At 40.6% G+C, this 14,716-nt stretch overlaps 1 protein-coding gene across 6 annotated transcripts in view; it reads right to left on the reverse strand.

Moving 5' to 3' along the window:
* Positions 1 to 14,716, reverse strand: part of LOC140186401 (extracellular sulfatase Sulf-2-like) — a 348,168-nt gene that overhangs the window by 51,949 nt on the left and 281,503 nt on the right. For all 6 annotated transcript variants that reach the window (XM_072240682.1, XM_072240639.1, XM_072240655.1 and 3 more), the window contains 4 exons: positions 12,757 to 12,932; positions 1,889 to 2,017; positions 361 to 417; positions 145 to 271 (listed from right to left, as the gene is read on the reverse strand). In XM_072240682.1, coding sequence (XP_072096783.1) covers positions 145 to 271; positions 361 to 417; positions 1,889 to 2,017; positions 12,757 to 12,932 — 489 coding nt within the window. The remainder of the gene's footprint in view (positions 1 to 144; positions 272 to 360; positions 418 to 1,888; positions 2,018 to 12,756; positions 12,933 to 14,716) is intronic.

The following is a 14,716-nucleotide window of genomic DNA, read 5'->3' on the forward strand; positions in this document are numbered from 1 at the left end:
CATAATTTATGTATAATTATATGAATTCCTGAATCACAGAGTTAATGAAGAGCCCTGGGATTTGTTTTGAGGAAGCTTGTCCCTGTGATTGGAATTATTAATTTATTCTGCAGTTCACGAGCTTCAGTACCAGAATGTCCTTACCTGACCAATTTGCTCACAGGGTGTCTGGTATTCTGCCTTCTGGCAAAGATCTTTTACTCTTTCATATTTGGGTAGGAAATTTTCTTCTTGAGTGTTTTTAGTTTCATCTCTTTTGTGGAGTAGTTTACTAATAAAACAAAAGCACTGCTGCATTAAGTCTTGCTTTATGGAAACAATGATCATGCATTTTTTGCTTAAGAAATTTGTATTTCATACCCTCTTTCCACAAGAAATGAATCTCGCCAGACCTTGGTTTTCTTGTTTGAGTTGAACCTGCAAATAACAGAATGATTACATTAGTAAACTAAATACAGGTTTTTGTCTATCAGTATTAGTGGGATCTGTATAATGTTCATTCCTTTTTCTGTATAATGTTCATTCCTTTTTCTGTATAATGTTCATCTCCAATGCCAGTACAGTCGGCCCTCCTTATCCGTGGGGATTGGTTCCGGGACCCCTCGCGGATGCCAAAAAACGCGGATGCTCAAGTCCCTTATTCAACCAGTCTCAATGAGGTGGACCTTAGGACCCAGCGGAACCCCGGACCTTATTTAACCTGTCTCAGTGCGGTGGGCATTAGGACCGGCGGTGGAGCTCTGAAACCGCAGTGTTTCTGTTCACGAAAATAACCACGATCGCGATTGAAAATAAAGTGGAAATAATAAAGCAATAGGAAAGAGGTGAAACGCCATCGATCATTAGAAAAGTGTTAGGCTACAGTCGGTCAACGATCAGAACAATTTTAAAGGATAAAGTGAGAAAGGTCTTGTCCCAATGAAAGCTACAATTATTACTAAGCAACGCAGTGGTTTAATTATTGGGGTTTGGGGTTTTGGGTTTTTGATCCTCCACAAACCGGCAGGGATGGAGAGCGCGTTTGGGAGTGGTCTGTCACTGGATCGAACTGAAAAATAGCCTGGTGCTGAAACATACGTTTCTTAAGTGTTTTATATGCATAGAAAGGTAAAATATATACTATATACTAAAACAAACGTTCGACTAACTGATGCTAAATAATATCGGATGTACCTGTTCCAACTTACTTAGAAAGAGAACTTCCGTTTTTTTCTCGATCCCGATCCACGATAACCTATGCACATCCTCCTGTACACTTTAACTCATCTCTAGATTACTTACAATACCAAATACAAGGTAAATGCCATGTAAAATAGTTGTTGTACTGCATTGTTCAGGGAATAATGACAAGAAAAAAAAGTCTTTCATGCTTGAACAACAAGTGCTGGAAGAGCACTTCCGGGTTTCTCGATTCGTGGTTGGTTGAATTCGCGCATGCGGAACTCGCGGATAAGGAGGGCCGACTGTATATCCTTTCTTAGATATAGAACCCAATACCGTTCGCATTGCTCCAAATGTGCTCTGACCAGTGCCTTATAAAGTCTTAGCATTATCAAGTCTTAGCTTTGACAATTAGCTTTGACATTCTAGTCCTGTGGAAATGAATGCTAATATTGCATTTCCCTCCTTACTCCAAGTAATCTAAGGATTTTTGATCTTTCCATGACAAAGAACACATAATAGAATCATAAGAATAATGAAAATGTCCTGCAAAAACTAATTGCATGCATTTTATGAATTTTAATCAGTTTAATTATTAAAATGGCTTAAGTGGAAAACAAGCACAGTCATAGAAAATTATTGAAAAAGATCCATTAAAATGTCAGAAATTTAGATAATAATACACAAATTTGATGTACTTAGTATCAGTAAATTAGGGCACTCTTACCTGTTGACAGGTTTCTCAGTGTCTAACAGTTTCAGAATGGATTTGCCATCCATGTCAGCTGGAATATCTAGACCTGCAATATCTAAAATTGTCGGTGCGAGGTCTATGTTTAAAACGATTTGAGGAATGCTGAGAATAAGTAACAAAAAAGAAGATGATTTAAATAGGATCTGCACTGATTCTTTCACTCTACAAACAGCAAATGCTGAATGACTGCATTACTGACCAAAGTTGTTGTTAGCAGTCATAGGATTAACCAAGCATGTATTTCTTAAAACAGCCAAATTTGTAACCTGCAGTCCCCTCATTTTAAACCACAGTAAGACTGAACAATTACAGAGTTATGCACCATAGAAACATGTCCCTTGTCCCATCGAGTTCATGCTTCCATCAGACACCCATTTACACTAATCCAATTTTATTCTTCCTACATTCCTAGCAGATTCTATCACTCATTCACAACATAGGGACAATTTACAGCAGTCAGTTAACTTACCAGCCCATTTATCTATCTATCTCTCTATTTATTTATTAACATACGTTCTCTTCTGGTTCTTTGACCCGCAAAACCCAGCAACCCGATTTAACCCTAGCCTAATCACAGGACAATTTACAATGAGCAATTACCCTACCAACCGAAACGTCTTTGGACTGTGGGAGGAAACCAAAGCACCTGGAGGAAACCCACGCAGCCATGAGGAGAACATACAAACTCCTTACAGACAGCAGTGGGAAATGAACACAGGTCGCTGACACTGTAAAGCATTGTGCTAACCACTGTGCTACTGTGTTGCCCCTTTAAGGACGTGGAAGGAAACCCAAGCACTCGGAAGAAACTCTCTCACATGGACGACTTACAAATGCTACGCAGACAATCCTGGAGGTTGGGATCAAACCCAGGTCACTGAAGCTGTGGGGAAGTGGCTGTATTCTGCATCACTCTCAAAATTTAGCATGTTTGCAGATCTCCCATAAACTCTTAATTACATCCAATTAATCATGTAGAAAAAGGTCTGAGGTGAAAATCTCTCTTCAATTTAATACTTATTTTTAATTCATCTTAGGAACACTGTAACATTCACATATCAGTCAGTGTCACTTATATTTTATCAATGTGATTCTATGTGTAACTTAGTTCATGAACAGCATGGTCAATGACCAATGAATAACTGGGTATCAGGATACTGTTCCGCTATATAACTCTGCAGTTTGCACTCTTTTTCATATGAGTCATTTGAAACCTGCTTGTGCAATACTGACTACATAGTGTTTTTTGCTGCATGGATTTCAGACTGGGTGCATTAGTAGGTCACTTTGCTCTGCCAGCCAGAATATGACCTTGGGTATGATTTCTACACTCCTATCAGTTTCCTTCCTCTTCACCCATTCATCATAGGCTTCACCTATCACCTTCTAGCTATCCTCCTTTCCCCGCCCCCTTCCACCCCACAACCTTCTTATTCTGCCATATTCCCCTTTCCTTTCCAGTCCTGAAGAAGGGTCTCATCCTGAAATGTCAATTGCTTATTCATTTCCACAGATGCTGCCTGTCCAGCATTTTGTGTGTTGTTCTTTATGATAGTTGGGTATGCTAGCCTAAATTCAGGGGCACTCCAAAGCAGAAACTTATTTTCTCTCCCTAACACGAGGATATCTGATGCAATTTTTTCACATGTATTACAAGACCGACTGATTAAAAGCAAAACTGGAACCTTTGTGATTCGTGTCAATCATTTGCTGAACTTCTGGGGAGGATCATAATGCCACTAAAACAAATTAAAGTCATTATAATCAACCTTAACATCCAGCCTTTATTCATCAGCCATAATTTACTTTTCCTCAGCTATCGATGGTAGTGAAGTCACATAAAACTATCATTCTCTGAATCATGCATGTGACTTTGATTATACTGCTATTAACTTAAATTCTTATACAATCTTTTTAATCTGAGAAGAACGTTTTGCTAGAATTCACAAATGAAAGCATTGCTTAATCCTCATTTCATCTAATGAGTAACTTTCCAAATTTAGTTTCACTGTTCCCTGTTCCTGGTTCATTCAAAGTAAGGAATCGCATTAATTACATTAATGAGGCATAATTTAAATCTTAATCATAGAACCATAGAACCATAGAAACTACAGCATAGAAACAGGCCCTTTGGCCCTTCTTGGCTGTGCCAAACTATTTTCTGCCTGGTCCCACTGACCTGCACACGGACCATGTCCCTCCATACACCTCCCATCCATGTATCTGTCCAATTTATTCTTAAATGTTAAAAAAGAACCCGCATTTACCACCTCGTCTGGCAGCTCATTCCATACTCCCGCCACTCTCTGTGTGAAGAAGCCCCCACTAATGTTCCCTTTAAGCTTTTCCCCCCTCACCCTTAACCCATGTCCTCTGGTTTTTTTCTCCCCTTGCCTCAGTGGAAAAAGCCTGCTTGCATTCACTCTATCTATATCCATCATAATTTTATATACCTCTATCAAATCTCCCCTCATTCTTCTACGCTCCAAGGAATAATGTCCTAACCTATTCAACCTTTCTCTGTAACTGAGTTTCTCAAGTCCCGGCAACATCCTTGTAAACCTTCTCTGCACTCTTTCAACCTTACTTATATCCTTCCTGTAATTTGGTGACCGAAACTAAACACAATACTCCAGATTTGGCCTCACCAATGCCTTATACAACCTCATAATAACATTCCAGCTCTTATACTCAATACTTCGATTAATAAAGACCAATGTACCAAAAGCTCTCTTTACGACTCTATCTACCTGTGATGACACTTTTAGGGAATTTTGTATCTGTATTCCCAGATCCCTCTGTTCCACTGCACTCCTCAGTGCCTTACCATTAACCCTGTATGTTCTACGTTGGTTTGTCCTTCCAACGTGCAATACCTCACGCTTGTCAGTATTAAGCTCCATCTGCCATTTTTCAGCCCATTTTTCCAGCTGGTCCAAGTCCCTCTGCAGGCTCTGAAAACCTTCCTCACTGTCTACTACACCTCCAATCTTTGTATCATCAGCAAACTTGCTGATCCAATTTACCACATTATCATCCAGATCATTGATATAGATGACAAATAACAATGGACCCAGCACTGATCCCTGTGGCACACCACTAGTCACAGGCCTCCACTCAGAGAAGCAATCCTCTACCACCACTCTCTGGCTTCTTCCATCGAGCCAATGTCTAATCCAATTTACCACCTCTCCATGTATACCTAGCGACTGAATTTTCCTAACTAACCTCCCATGCGGGACCTTGTCAAAGGCCTTACTGAAGTCCATGTAGACAATATCCACTGCCTTCCCTTCATCCACTTTCCTGGTAATGTCCTCGAAAAACTCCAACAGATTGGTCAAACATGACCTACCACGCACAAAGCCATGTTGACTCTCCCTAATAAGCCCCTGTCTATCCAAATGCTTGTAGATTCTGTCTCTTAGTACTCCCTCCAATAACTTACCTACTACTGACATTAAACTCACTGGCCTATAATCATAAGTAGAAGCAGCTAAGAAAGCTTTAGGAAAATAAATTACTAAGTTCCCAAGCTTAAGGCAGAGAAAATGTCCACTTCATATTCTATGACTGCAGTATTTGCAACTAAAAACTTTAATATTTTTATATATTGCAACTTCAGTCTTCCTGAAGCATAAGAACAAGAGAAAAGCTGATTATACTTGCAATTTACATTTAAAAGTACTGTAATCATAGAATTTACAATTTATTTATGTTAATGCCAACGTTCGTGGAGCCTCCAAGGGTGTCCCCACCCGGCATCACCTCAGGTACTCTGACCACATATCCATTTTGCTAATCCTTGCTAATCATTGATAACCGAGTCAAACCAGTTCACAGGGAGATTAGGACCTGGCCAGAAGGTGTCACCTTAGCAATGCAGGACTGCGTCAAAAGCATGAACTGGAGCTTATTCAGAGAGGCGGCTACCTAACTCCGATCATCACATCAACATAAAGGAATATGCAGGATTGGTGACTGGAAAGTGCATTGAGGATATTCCCATGTTTAAACACTACACTGCCAGGGCAAACTAGAAACCATGGCTAACTGCAGAGGCTCATGCACTGCTTAGGGATCGGGATGCTGCCTTCAGATAGTAAACCGGATGACTCTAAGGTCAGCAAGAGCGTGAGTATGCACAGAAAATTCACAGATACCTTTATGCATCAGGGACATGCGATGCATGTTGAAAACTATACAAACTATGACAGATTACAAGTCCACCCTGCGCGTCAATGACCATGACGCCTCCCTATCTGATAGGCTGAATGCCTCCTATGCACTGTTGGATTCACTGAATCAAGTGACATTGAGGAACACCCTCTCTCCTCCTAAGGAACAGGCTCCCCCGTCTGGCCACAGCCGAGGAGAGGAGGATCCTAGCCAAGGTAAACCCACACAAAACTGTGGGGGCGGACAACATACCTGGTAATGTGCTTAAGGACCGTGTGGCCCAGTTAACAGAAGTCTTTAATATCTCTCTGAAGCAGATCTCTGTTACTGTAGGCTTCAAGGCAGCCATGATCACTCCAGTGCCCAAGAGAGCAACTGTAACTGGTCGAACTGATTACCACCCAGTGGTGCTGACTTCAATAATCATGAAGTGCTTTGAGCATCTGGTATTGGATCATATAAATCCCACCTTCCAGCTACATTGGGCCCTTTCTAGCTCTCTTACTGCTCAAACTAATCCACTGACGATGCCACAGCTTTGACCCTCCACTCTGTCCTGCCCTACCCAGAAAATGATAGCTCATACAGCAGGATGTTGTTCATTGACTTCAGCTCAGCATTTAACACGATCAATCATCTGTCAGAGGCTGGTAGGTAAACAGTCCTAGTTGGGACTCAACACCCTTCCCTGTAACTGGATCTTGGACTTCTTGATGTAAAGACCCCAGTCAGTCACAAATGGCAGCAACATCTCAAGTTCCATCATGCTGAGTACTGATGCTCACCAAGGCTGTGCACTCAGCCAATGACTGTTCATGCTACTGACTCGCAACTGCACTGGCGGGTTCTGCTCAAACTGCATCATCAAGTTCACCTTCACTGATGATATGACAGTTTTTGGACTCATCAGCAGCAATGATGAGTTGGCCAACGGAGAGGAGGTAGAGAGATGTTAAATGGTGCGAGAATAACAACCTAAGTCTCAATGTGGACAAGTCAAAAGAGATGTTTGTGGATTTCTGGAAGGCTCGGGTTGACCACTCTCCATTGCACATCAATGGCTCTGCCGTGGACAGAGTGAAGAGCACAAAGATCCTTGATGTGTATGTAATGGATGAGACAACCCGGATCCATAACATCTCCTCACTAGTCAAGAAAGCACTGGAGCATCTATACTTTGAGGAGATTGAGGTGTGTATTGTTCCCCGTCCCTATTCTAACAGGAGCACCACTGAGAGTGTTCTGTGTGGCTGCAACACAGTGCGGTACGGAAGCTGCAAGACATCAGAGGACAAAAAAAATATCCAGAGGATGATTGGATCCTATTTGTGAAATTTACTGTGAGTGTTACAGACATAGGGTGCAAAATATTGTCAAGGATCCCCAGTATCCATCCTTCAATCTATCTGATCCACTGCCGTGAAGAAGGAGGTAAAGGAGCATCAGGACTTGGACTGCTAGACTGGATAATAGCTTCTTCCCTCAGGCTGTGAGACTAATGAATGCCCCGCCAACGCTGAGGTCTTGTCACTAGGACAGTGAGCTGTTTGCTGTCTACTGTACTGCTTACTGTTTACCTGTGCTGTATAATACATGCTTTTTGAGTTGCATTTTATGAAATTATTTGATAGTAATTGTAATTTCTATTTTTTTTGAGCAATGGCCACCACCCACTTAGCACTATGTATTAATCTGTAGGCTGTGCATGCATTGTTGTCTATACATTCACATTGTTCTTGCTCTCTCACTGCAATGCAAGTACACCAGTAAAGCCATCTCCCACATCCATGCTTTTATTTTAATATGTATGTAGTTGTGCACAGACACAACAAATTGGCGATGAGTACAAACCTGAATGTCAGAAAGTATCATGAACTGCACTGACAGTTACAGAACAAAACAGCGCGAGAAAGCTGAAGGACCTGTGAGTAACAGTGAAAGATGTACGGAATCTAAAGGGAAAGTAACATGGCGAGGGCTTCAGTCGGGAAAGTTGGTGAATTTGATAGCACTACTGAAGGCTGGGAGATGTATATTGAGAGGCTTGAACTGTATTGTAACACAAACACCGTGAAGGGTCAAAAGACAACTCTCTTACTTCTTAGCTTAATGGGTTCAAGGACATACAATCTCTTATGCAACCTAGTAACTCCTGCAAAGCCAGCAACCAAGACGTTTGATGAAATTCTTACAATTTTACAAAACCATGAGCCTTAAACCACTGGCAATAACTGAGAGATTTAGATTTTACAAAAGGAACCAGTCAAAAGATGAAAACATTCCTGAATATATTGAAGAACTATGCAATCTTTCCCAATACTGTGACTTTAGAATGGACTTTCTGATGCATTGTGGGACAGGCTTGCATGTGGCATGCATAGTCAAAGCACTCAAGAGAGGCTATTATTCAAAAGAGACCTAACCTTAGAATGGGCCTAGACCATTGCAATATCATTAGAGACTGCAGCAAAGGATGCAGCAGAACGACAAAAAGGAGGCCAGAACATGAAATGCACAAAATGAACCTGAATGGTGCACAATGCCAAAGATGTTATCGATATGGCAAATCCTCCCATGGTTCAAAGAAAAAGTCTGCAGAAAGTGTCACAGACAAGGTCACATAGAGAGAATGTGCAAGGAAGACAAAAAGCACAACTGACTGAAAAGTCTCAGACACAAAACTAAGCAAATGCATAAAGTTACCGAATATAAAACAGCATCAGATAACATAGAGTTTGACAAGGGTGAACTGTCATGTCTACAACTGCACAGTATTACTAAAGCAGATCGCACAATCATATAGATCACAATAGATGTGTCCTGTGTAAAACTGAAAATGGAGCTGGATGCAGTGTCAGCTTTGTCTATAATTCCAGAGGCTGACTATAACAGACTGTTTTCTAAGATACCATTAGTGAAGACTTCAATGAAGCTAAAGACTTACACAGGTGAAAAAGTGTCTCACAAATGCAAACTGAAAGTAAATGTAATGTCTGGAGGCCAAACACATTAGTTTGAGCTTTATGTACTGAAAAGTCGAGGGCCAGCACTTTTTGGATATGAATGGTTGAGAAAAATCCAACTAGACTGTCACTCTATCAAAGTTCTCAGTGTGGCATCAACAGGCAACGGCTCCCAGATGGTAGCACTAAAAAGAGACTGGCACAGCTGCTTAATGCTAATGAGAAGGTGTTTGAGAACGGAATTGCACATGAAGGCCAGAATAGAATTGAATGAAGCAGCAACACCAAGATTCCGCAAAGCACGTCCAGTGGGTTACGCCTACGTCCTAAAGTGGATGCTGAACTGTAGAGCTTGGATGCATCTGGAATTCTCTCTAAGGTTGAGTGGGCCACACCCATTGTCCCAGTGATCAGAAAGGGAAGGCTGGAGTTGTTCGCATATCTAGAGATTTCAAGGTGAACATCAACCGGTGTTGCATACTGTGCAGTATCCCCTGCCACACATAGAAGACATGTTTGCATCTTTGGCAGGCAGGGAGAGGTTTTCAAAGACTGACTTGTTACAAGCCTATCTGCAAATGGAGACTGAGGAGTCAGGCAGGAAGATTCTCATAATCAACATTCACAAGGGACTGTTCCAGAATAATCGTCTTGTCTTTGGCATCACATCAGCTCCAGCGGCCTTGGTAAAGTGTTTACCAGGCTGAGTAAGTATGGTCTGTGCACAAAGAGAGAGAACTGAGAGTTTTCAAGAATGAAATCTCATATAGTGGACATGTCATTGACAAGTATAGCTTACATAAGTCACAGGAGAAGATTGAAGCAGTGCTCCAGGCACCAAAACCTGAAAATGTGTCACAACTGAGGACATACTTGGGCCTGGTAAACTACTACTTTCCCCCAAACATTCTACAGTGCTGCACACATTGAATGCATTGTTACAGGCAGGAGCAAAGCCGGAATGGTTAGAAAGATGTGAAAGACCATTCAAGGAAACAAAGAGACGAATAACATTAAATGAACTGCTTACCCATTATGACCCATCCTGCCCATCAGACTGGTGTGCGTTGCATCCTTTTACCGCAATGGAGCCGTTTTGTCGCACATTATGAAAGATGGATCTGAATGCCTGATTGCTTTTGCTTTGAGATCACTGATGATCACAGAATGCAGCTATGCACAGATGGACCGAGAGGCCCTTGGTCTAATATGGGGAATAAAGAATTTCTGCCACTACATTCACGGACAAAATTTTATACTGGTGACAAATCGTTAGCTCCTTGTGTCCATTTTTAATCCCAGGCAGGGAATTCCAGTGATGACTGCTACCTGGTTACAACGTTGGGCACTATTCCTCGGAGCCCACTCTTATGAAATCAAAATGCAATACTGGCTAGCTCATGGTAACCCTATGCTTCCAGAGTTCTCAGCAAGACAAGACCAACTGTCAGTTTGTCAAAGAATGCTGATTTGTGGATCTCATGTTGTGGTTCCCCCTAAGCTGCACATTAGTGTGTTAGAAAATCTGCATGAAGGACACCTAGGTACAATTAAAATGAAGAGTCTCGCTTGGAGCGATGTGTGGTGGCTGGGAATAGATAAACAGATTGAAAACTTAGCCAAAAGCTATTTGGGGGATGCCAAAAATTCAAAACGAACCCATATAGGCAACGTTACACCTGTGGGAGTGGCCAACATCACCATGGCAAAGAGCACATATTGACTTTGCTGGGCCATTCATGGACTCCATGTTTCTGATTGCCGTGGATGCTCGTTTGAAGTGGCCTGAGGTTATAGCAATGAAGTCAACACCTCAGTAAAGACCGTTTCTGCTCCAAGGACTATCTTTGCTAGAAATAACTTACCAGAACAAATTGTGAGTGACAATGGACCATGATACACATCATAAGAATTCCAACTGTTCATGAAGAAAAATAGTATCAGGTATTTCAAGTCACCTCCTCAGCACCCAGTAATGAATGGGTTAGCTGAAAGGTTTATCCAAACCTTCAAGAAGTCCTTTAAAGCAATGGACAAGGAGAACATTTCTCTCCAATACAAAGTGGACAACTTCCTTTTTGTGTATCGGATCTCTGTTCATGCGGCAACAAATCAAATACCTGCAATGCTGTTGATGAATAGAAATCTGAGATCTCACATAGATTTCCGGAAACCAGATCTATGGAGGGAAGTGCAGAATAAACCGTTCAACTGGTTGCTAAGTGAAGCAGCAAGGAACTTTGAGATTGGACAAGAAGACCTAGCACGTGATTACCGAGAAGACAAGTGGACACTCAGTCAGACAGCTACAAGAACTGGACCACTGATGTACATGGTAGATGTTGGAGATCAGACATGGAGATGTCATGTAGACCAACTACTGGAAGCTCAACCGAAGAACACACCTGAGTCAACTACATCCAACAAGATGGACACATTACAGTCACTGGACTTGCCTCTCAGTGATGATGTCACTGACAGCAATGTGACACTGGAAACTGAGAACGTTGTCTTAAACAAGACACTAACCAAACCCCAATGGCTCTTCACAGGTCCAGAGGTGTGACGAGAATGTTATCATAGACAAGACACCTGCTAAACCTGATACCATGGCACAGGTCCAGAGGTGTTATCCCGAAAGAAGCAGGGTGCCACCCAAAAGACTGAATCCTTAGAACTGTGAAGTTAGTGATAGACTGTTATTGTGAAAGCACGCTTATTTTAAATTTGGGTTTATGAAAGGGGAATTGAATGTTTTGTACACATATAGTTTTATGTTGCATTAATCTAAAGGGGAATGAAGTGGAATGTATGGATCTATTTCTTTTAGAGCAATGACTCTCCCTTAGGACTACATGTTGATCTATTGGCTGTGCATGCACATTGCTCTCTCTCTCTCGCTGCGAAGTGAAAGACATCTTCTGTGTCCATGCTTTTATTTTAATATATGTGTATTTGTGTACAGCCACAACAGTGGTTTATGTGCCGTGTGTGATATAAGCTTTGTGGCTGCACTGTGGTCTAGAGGAACATTGTTTCATTTGAGGTATATATGTACAGACATATGACAATAAACTTCAACTTGAACCATTTTAATTCAATGTAAATACATTCAATCAATTTTAAATAATAATTAAAGTATTCATTTTGTGTCACATGACACAAAAGCAAAGGCTTCATGCTGGTAAACAATAGGAGAACTGGTGATAGAGATTGTGGAAAGTCACTCCCCCATACCGTATGAGAATTAAACATTTCCTTCTTTAATTACTGTTGCAAGTAAATGTATTCTAACATGAATAACTTCCTTCCAGATCACGTAAACCCAATAGCAGCATTAATGTAGATCACATATCCAATTATGAGTTGGTCCAGGTCACCGAGAAAAACACATCAATGCAAAAATAAATGAAAAATAAGTTTGTATTATTGCAATATTAACTTATGTTCCATGTTCTATTTCTTAAGTTGTGTAATGAGATCTTCAGGATGTGCCTAAACAATCAGAAACACAGGAATGACGTTTGGTCTCATGCTGTACCCACACGTGCAAACCACCACTTTCTTACTGGGAGTTTGCAGAGAACGGCATGATACCTTACTGTATGGAACATACAATGGAACTTCTGTCAGTTTCGATCACATGTCTAAAACAGCTTCTGAATAATATGCAGCTCCAACTATATAATGAGATCTTACATTGATCCTGGTTCCACATTTGGTCCCCGCATGAAAAATGGCACTCGGATGTCAAACTCATACGGCATAGATTTTCCTTTCACAAGGCCAAACTGTCCAATGTGATAGCCATGGTCTGCTGTGTAAATGATGTAGGTGTTGTCCACTTCACCCAATTCAACAAGCATATTGTAGAGCTGAAACATCAATTAAATGCATTTTTGGTGAAAATAATAATGCATCATTTAACCTTTTCAACATTTCTAGGTTCTGCTGACAACGAAGGGTCATTCATTTTTGATTACTGATCAAATAAAACCATTCCGAAACTTAACTACATCCCTGATGTGATGCTAATTTTTGTGCAGGCACTGGGAATGAAGCAAGGGCAATCATGATAATATTGAAGGTGGTTTGCATCACTGACATAAGCACTGGATGAGTAAGTTCTCTATTCTGATTTGCATTGATGTGGAAGATTTGCTTTATATTAGGGCTCTGTCATAGCTGATCTGGAATGATTCTCTGCAGAAGCCTAAGAATAGTCTCGAATAATTCACATAATTCACCTTTCTCAACTTGCATGTCCCCAGTAATATCTAACTGCAAGATCAGTGACTTGAAGTAAAAATTACATTGCAGTGCTATGCAACATTAGATGAAAAGACCTTGCATTTCAAGGTCTTTGTCTGGATTAAAATCATAGAACTAAATAAGAGTACTTTATAATGTCTTCATTTTCTTGCTAAGGATTGTGGTGAAGTGAAGAACAATGTGTGTCATGGAAAAAGCTGCAACATATTTTTGTTCATTCAAAAAAAAAATCTCAAATAAAGTGATTATTCTACTTGAATCTGACTGGTCTGTTGCACACACAGAGTATGTGAGATTTTCACCTGAACAACTTGGGTATCATAATTATTAAGTTGCAAAATATACTCAGTCAAAGTCAGGGAACTTCTGTTTAGTGAATGAAATATTAGGAAAACAAAAGAAGTTATAATTTTATCGGATCTTAGTGATAAACTGTGCATTTATGCACTTGTTCAAAGATCTCTAACACGGCAGCAGTTAGCTTTTATCCAATTTCAGGATTGACTATTTACAACAATTGCTGTAAGTGACAGAATGGCCTTGAAATAATTCAATGTCTGGAAAGGCAGTGAATTGTAGGGGTATTTCTTTATGGACTAAACCCCACAGCCTGGACCAACATAGGGAAGTCTTGTTAAGTAACCCTGATGTAGGCCTGCGTGTGCTTTTGCTTTTGCTCAGTGTTTGGGTCATATGGGAAATGACACTCTGTTAGAATTTCATTATGTCTGTTGGGGTGTGCATTAGTACGTAACAGCCACAGAAAATATGGATAGTATTGAGCATAGAAGATAGAACTGTACAGCACAGTATAGGCTCTCTGGCCACGAGGTTTTGCCAACCTATACAAACACACCACATGATTAATCGAACCCGTCCCTCCTACACAGCCCATAATTCTCATTTTTCTTACATCCATGTGCCTATCTAAGAGACTTTTAAATGTTCCTATTGTAACAACTTCTAGCATAACTCAGTCATGTACTCCAGGCATCCACTGCCTGTATTTCTGGTTTTGCTCATTTTTTAGTAATTTATTCAATATGTGTAATTTACTTGTTTATTTATTATTATGTTTTATTTTATTTATTATTATTATTTTTTCTCTCTCTGCTAGTTTATGTATTGCATTGAACTGCTGCTGCTAAGTTTACAAATTTCACATCACATGCCAGTGATAATAAACCTGATTCTGATTCATAAAAAACTGCCTCTGACATCCTTACGCTCTCCTCCACTCATATTAAACAGATGCCCTCGGTATTGGCTATTGCTGCTATGGGAAATGATGCTAACTGCCCATTCTATCGATGCTTTTCATAATATTATACGTCTCTATTCAGTCACATCTCACCTGCTGTTACTCCAAAGAGAAAAGCCCTAGCTC

The sequence above is a fragment of the Mobula birostris genome, chromosome 2, assembly GCF_030028105.1.
Source record: "Mobula birostris isolate sMobBir1 chromosome 2, sMobBir1.hap1, whole genome shotgun sequence".
Taxonomy (NCBI): Eukaryota; Metazoa; Chordata; class Chondrichthyes; order Myliobatiformes; family Myliobatidae; genus Mobula; species Mobula birostris.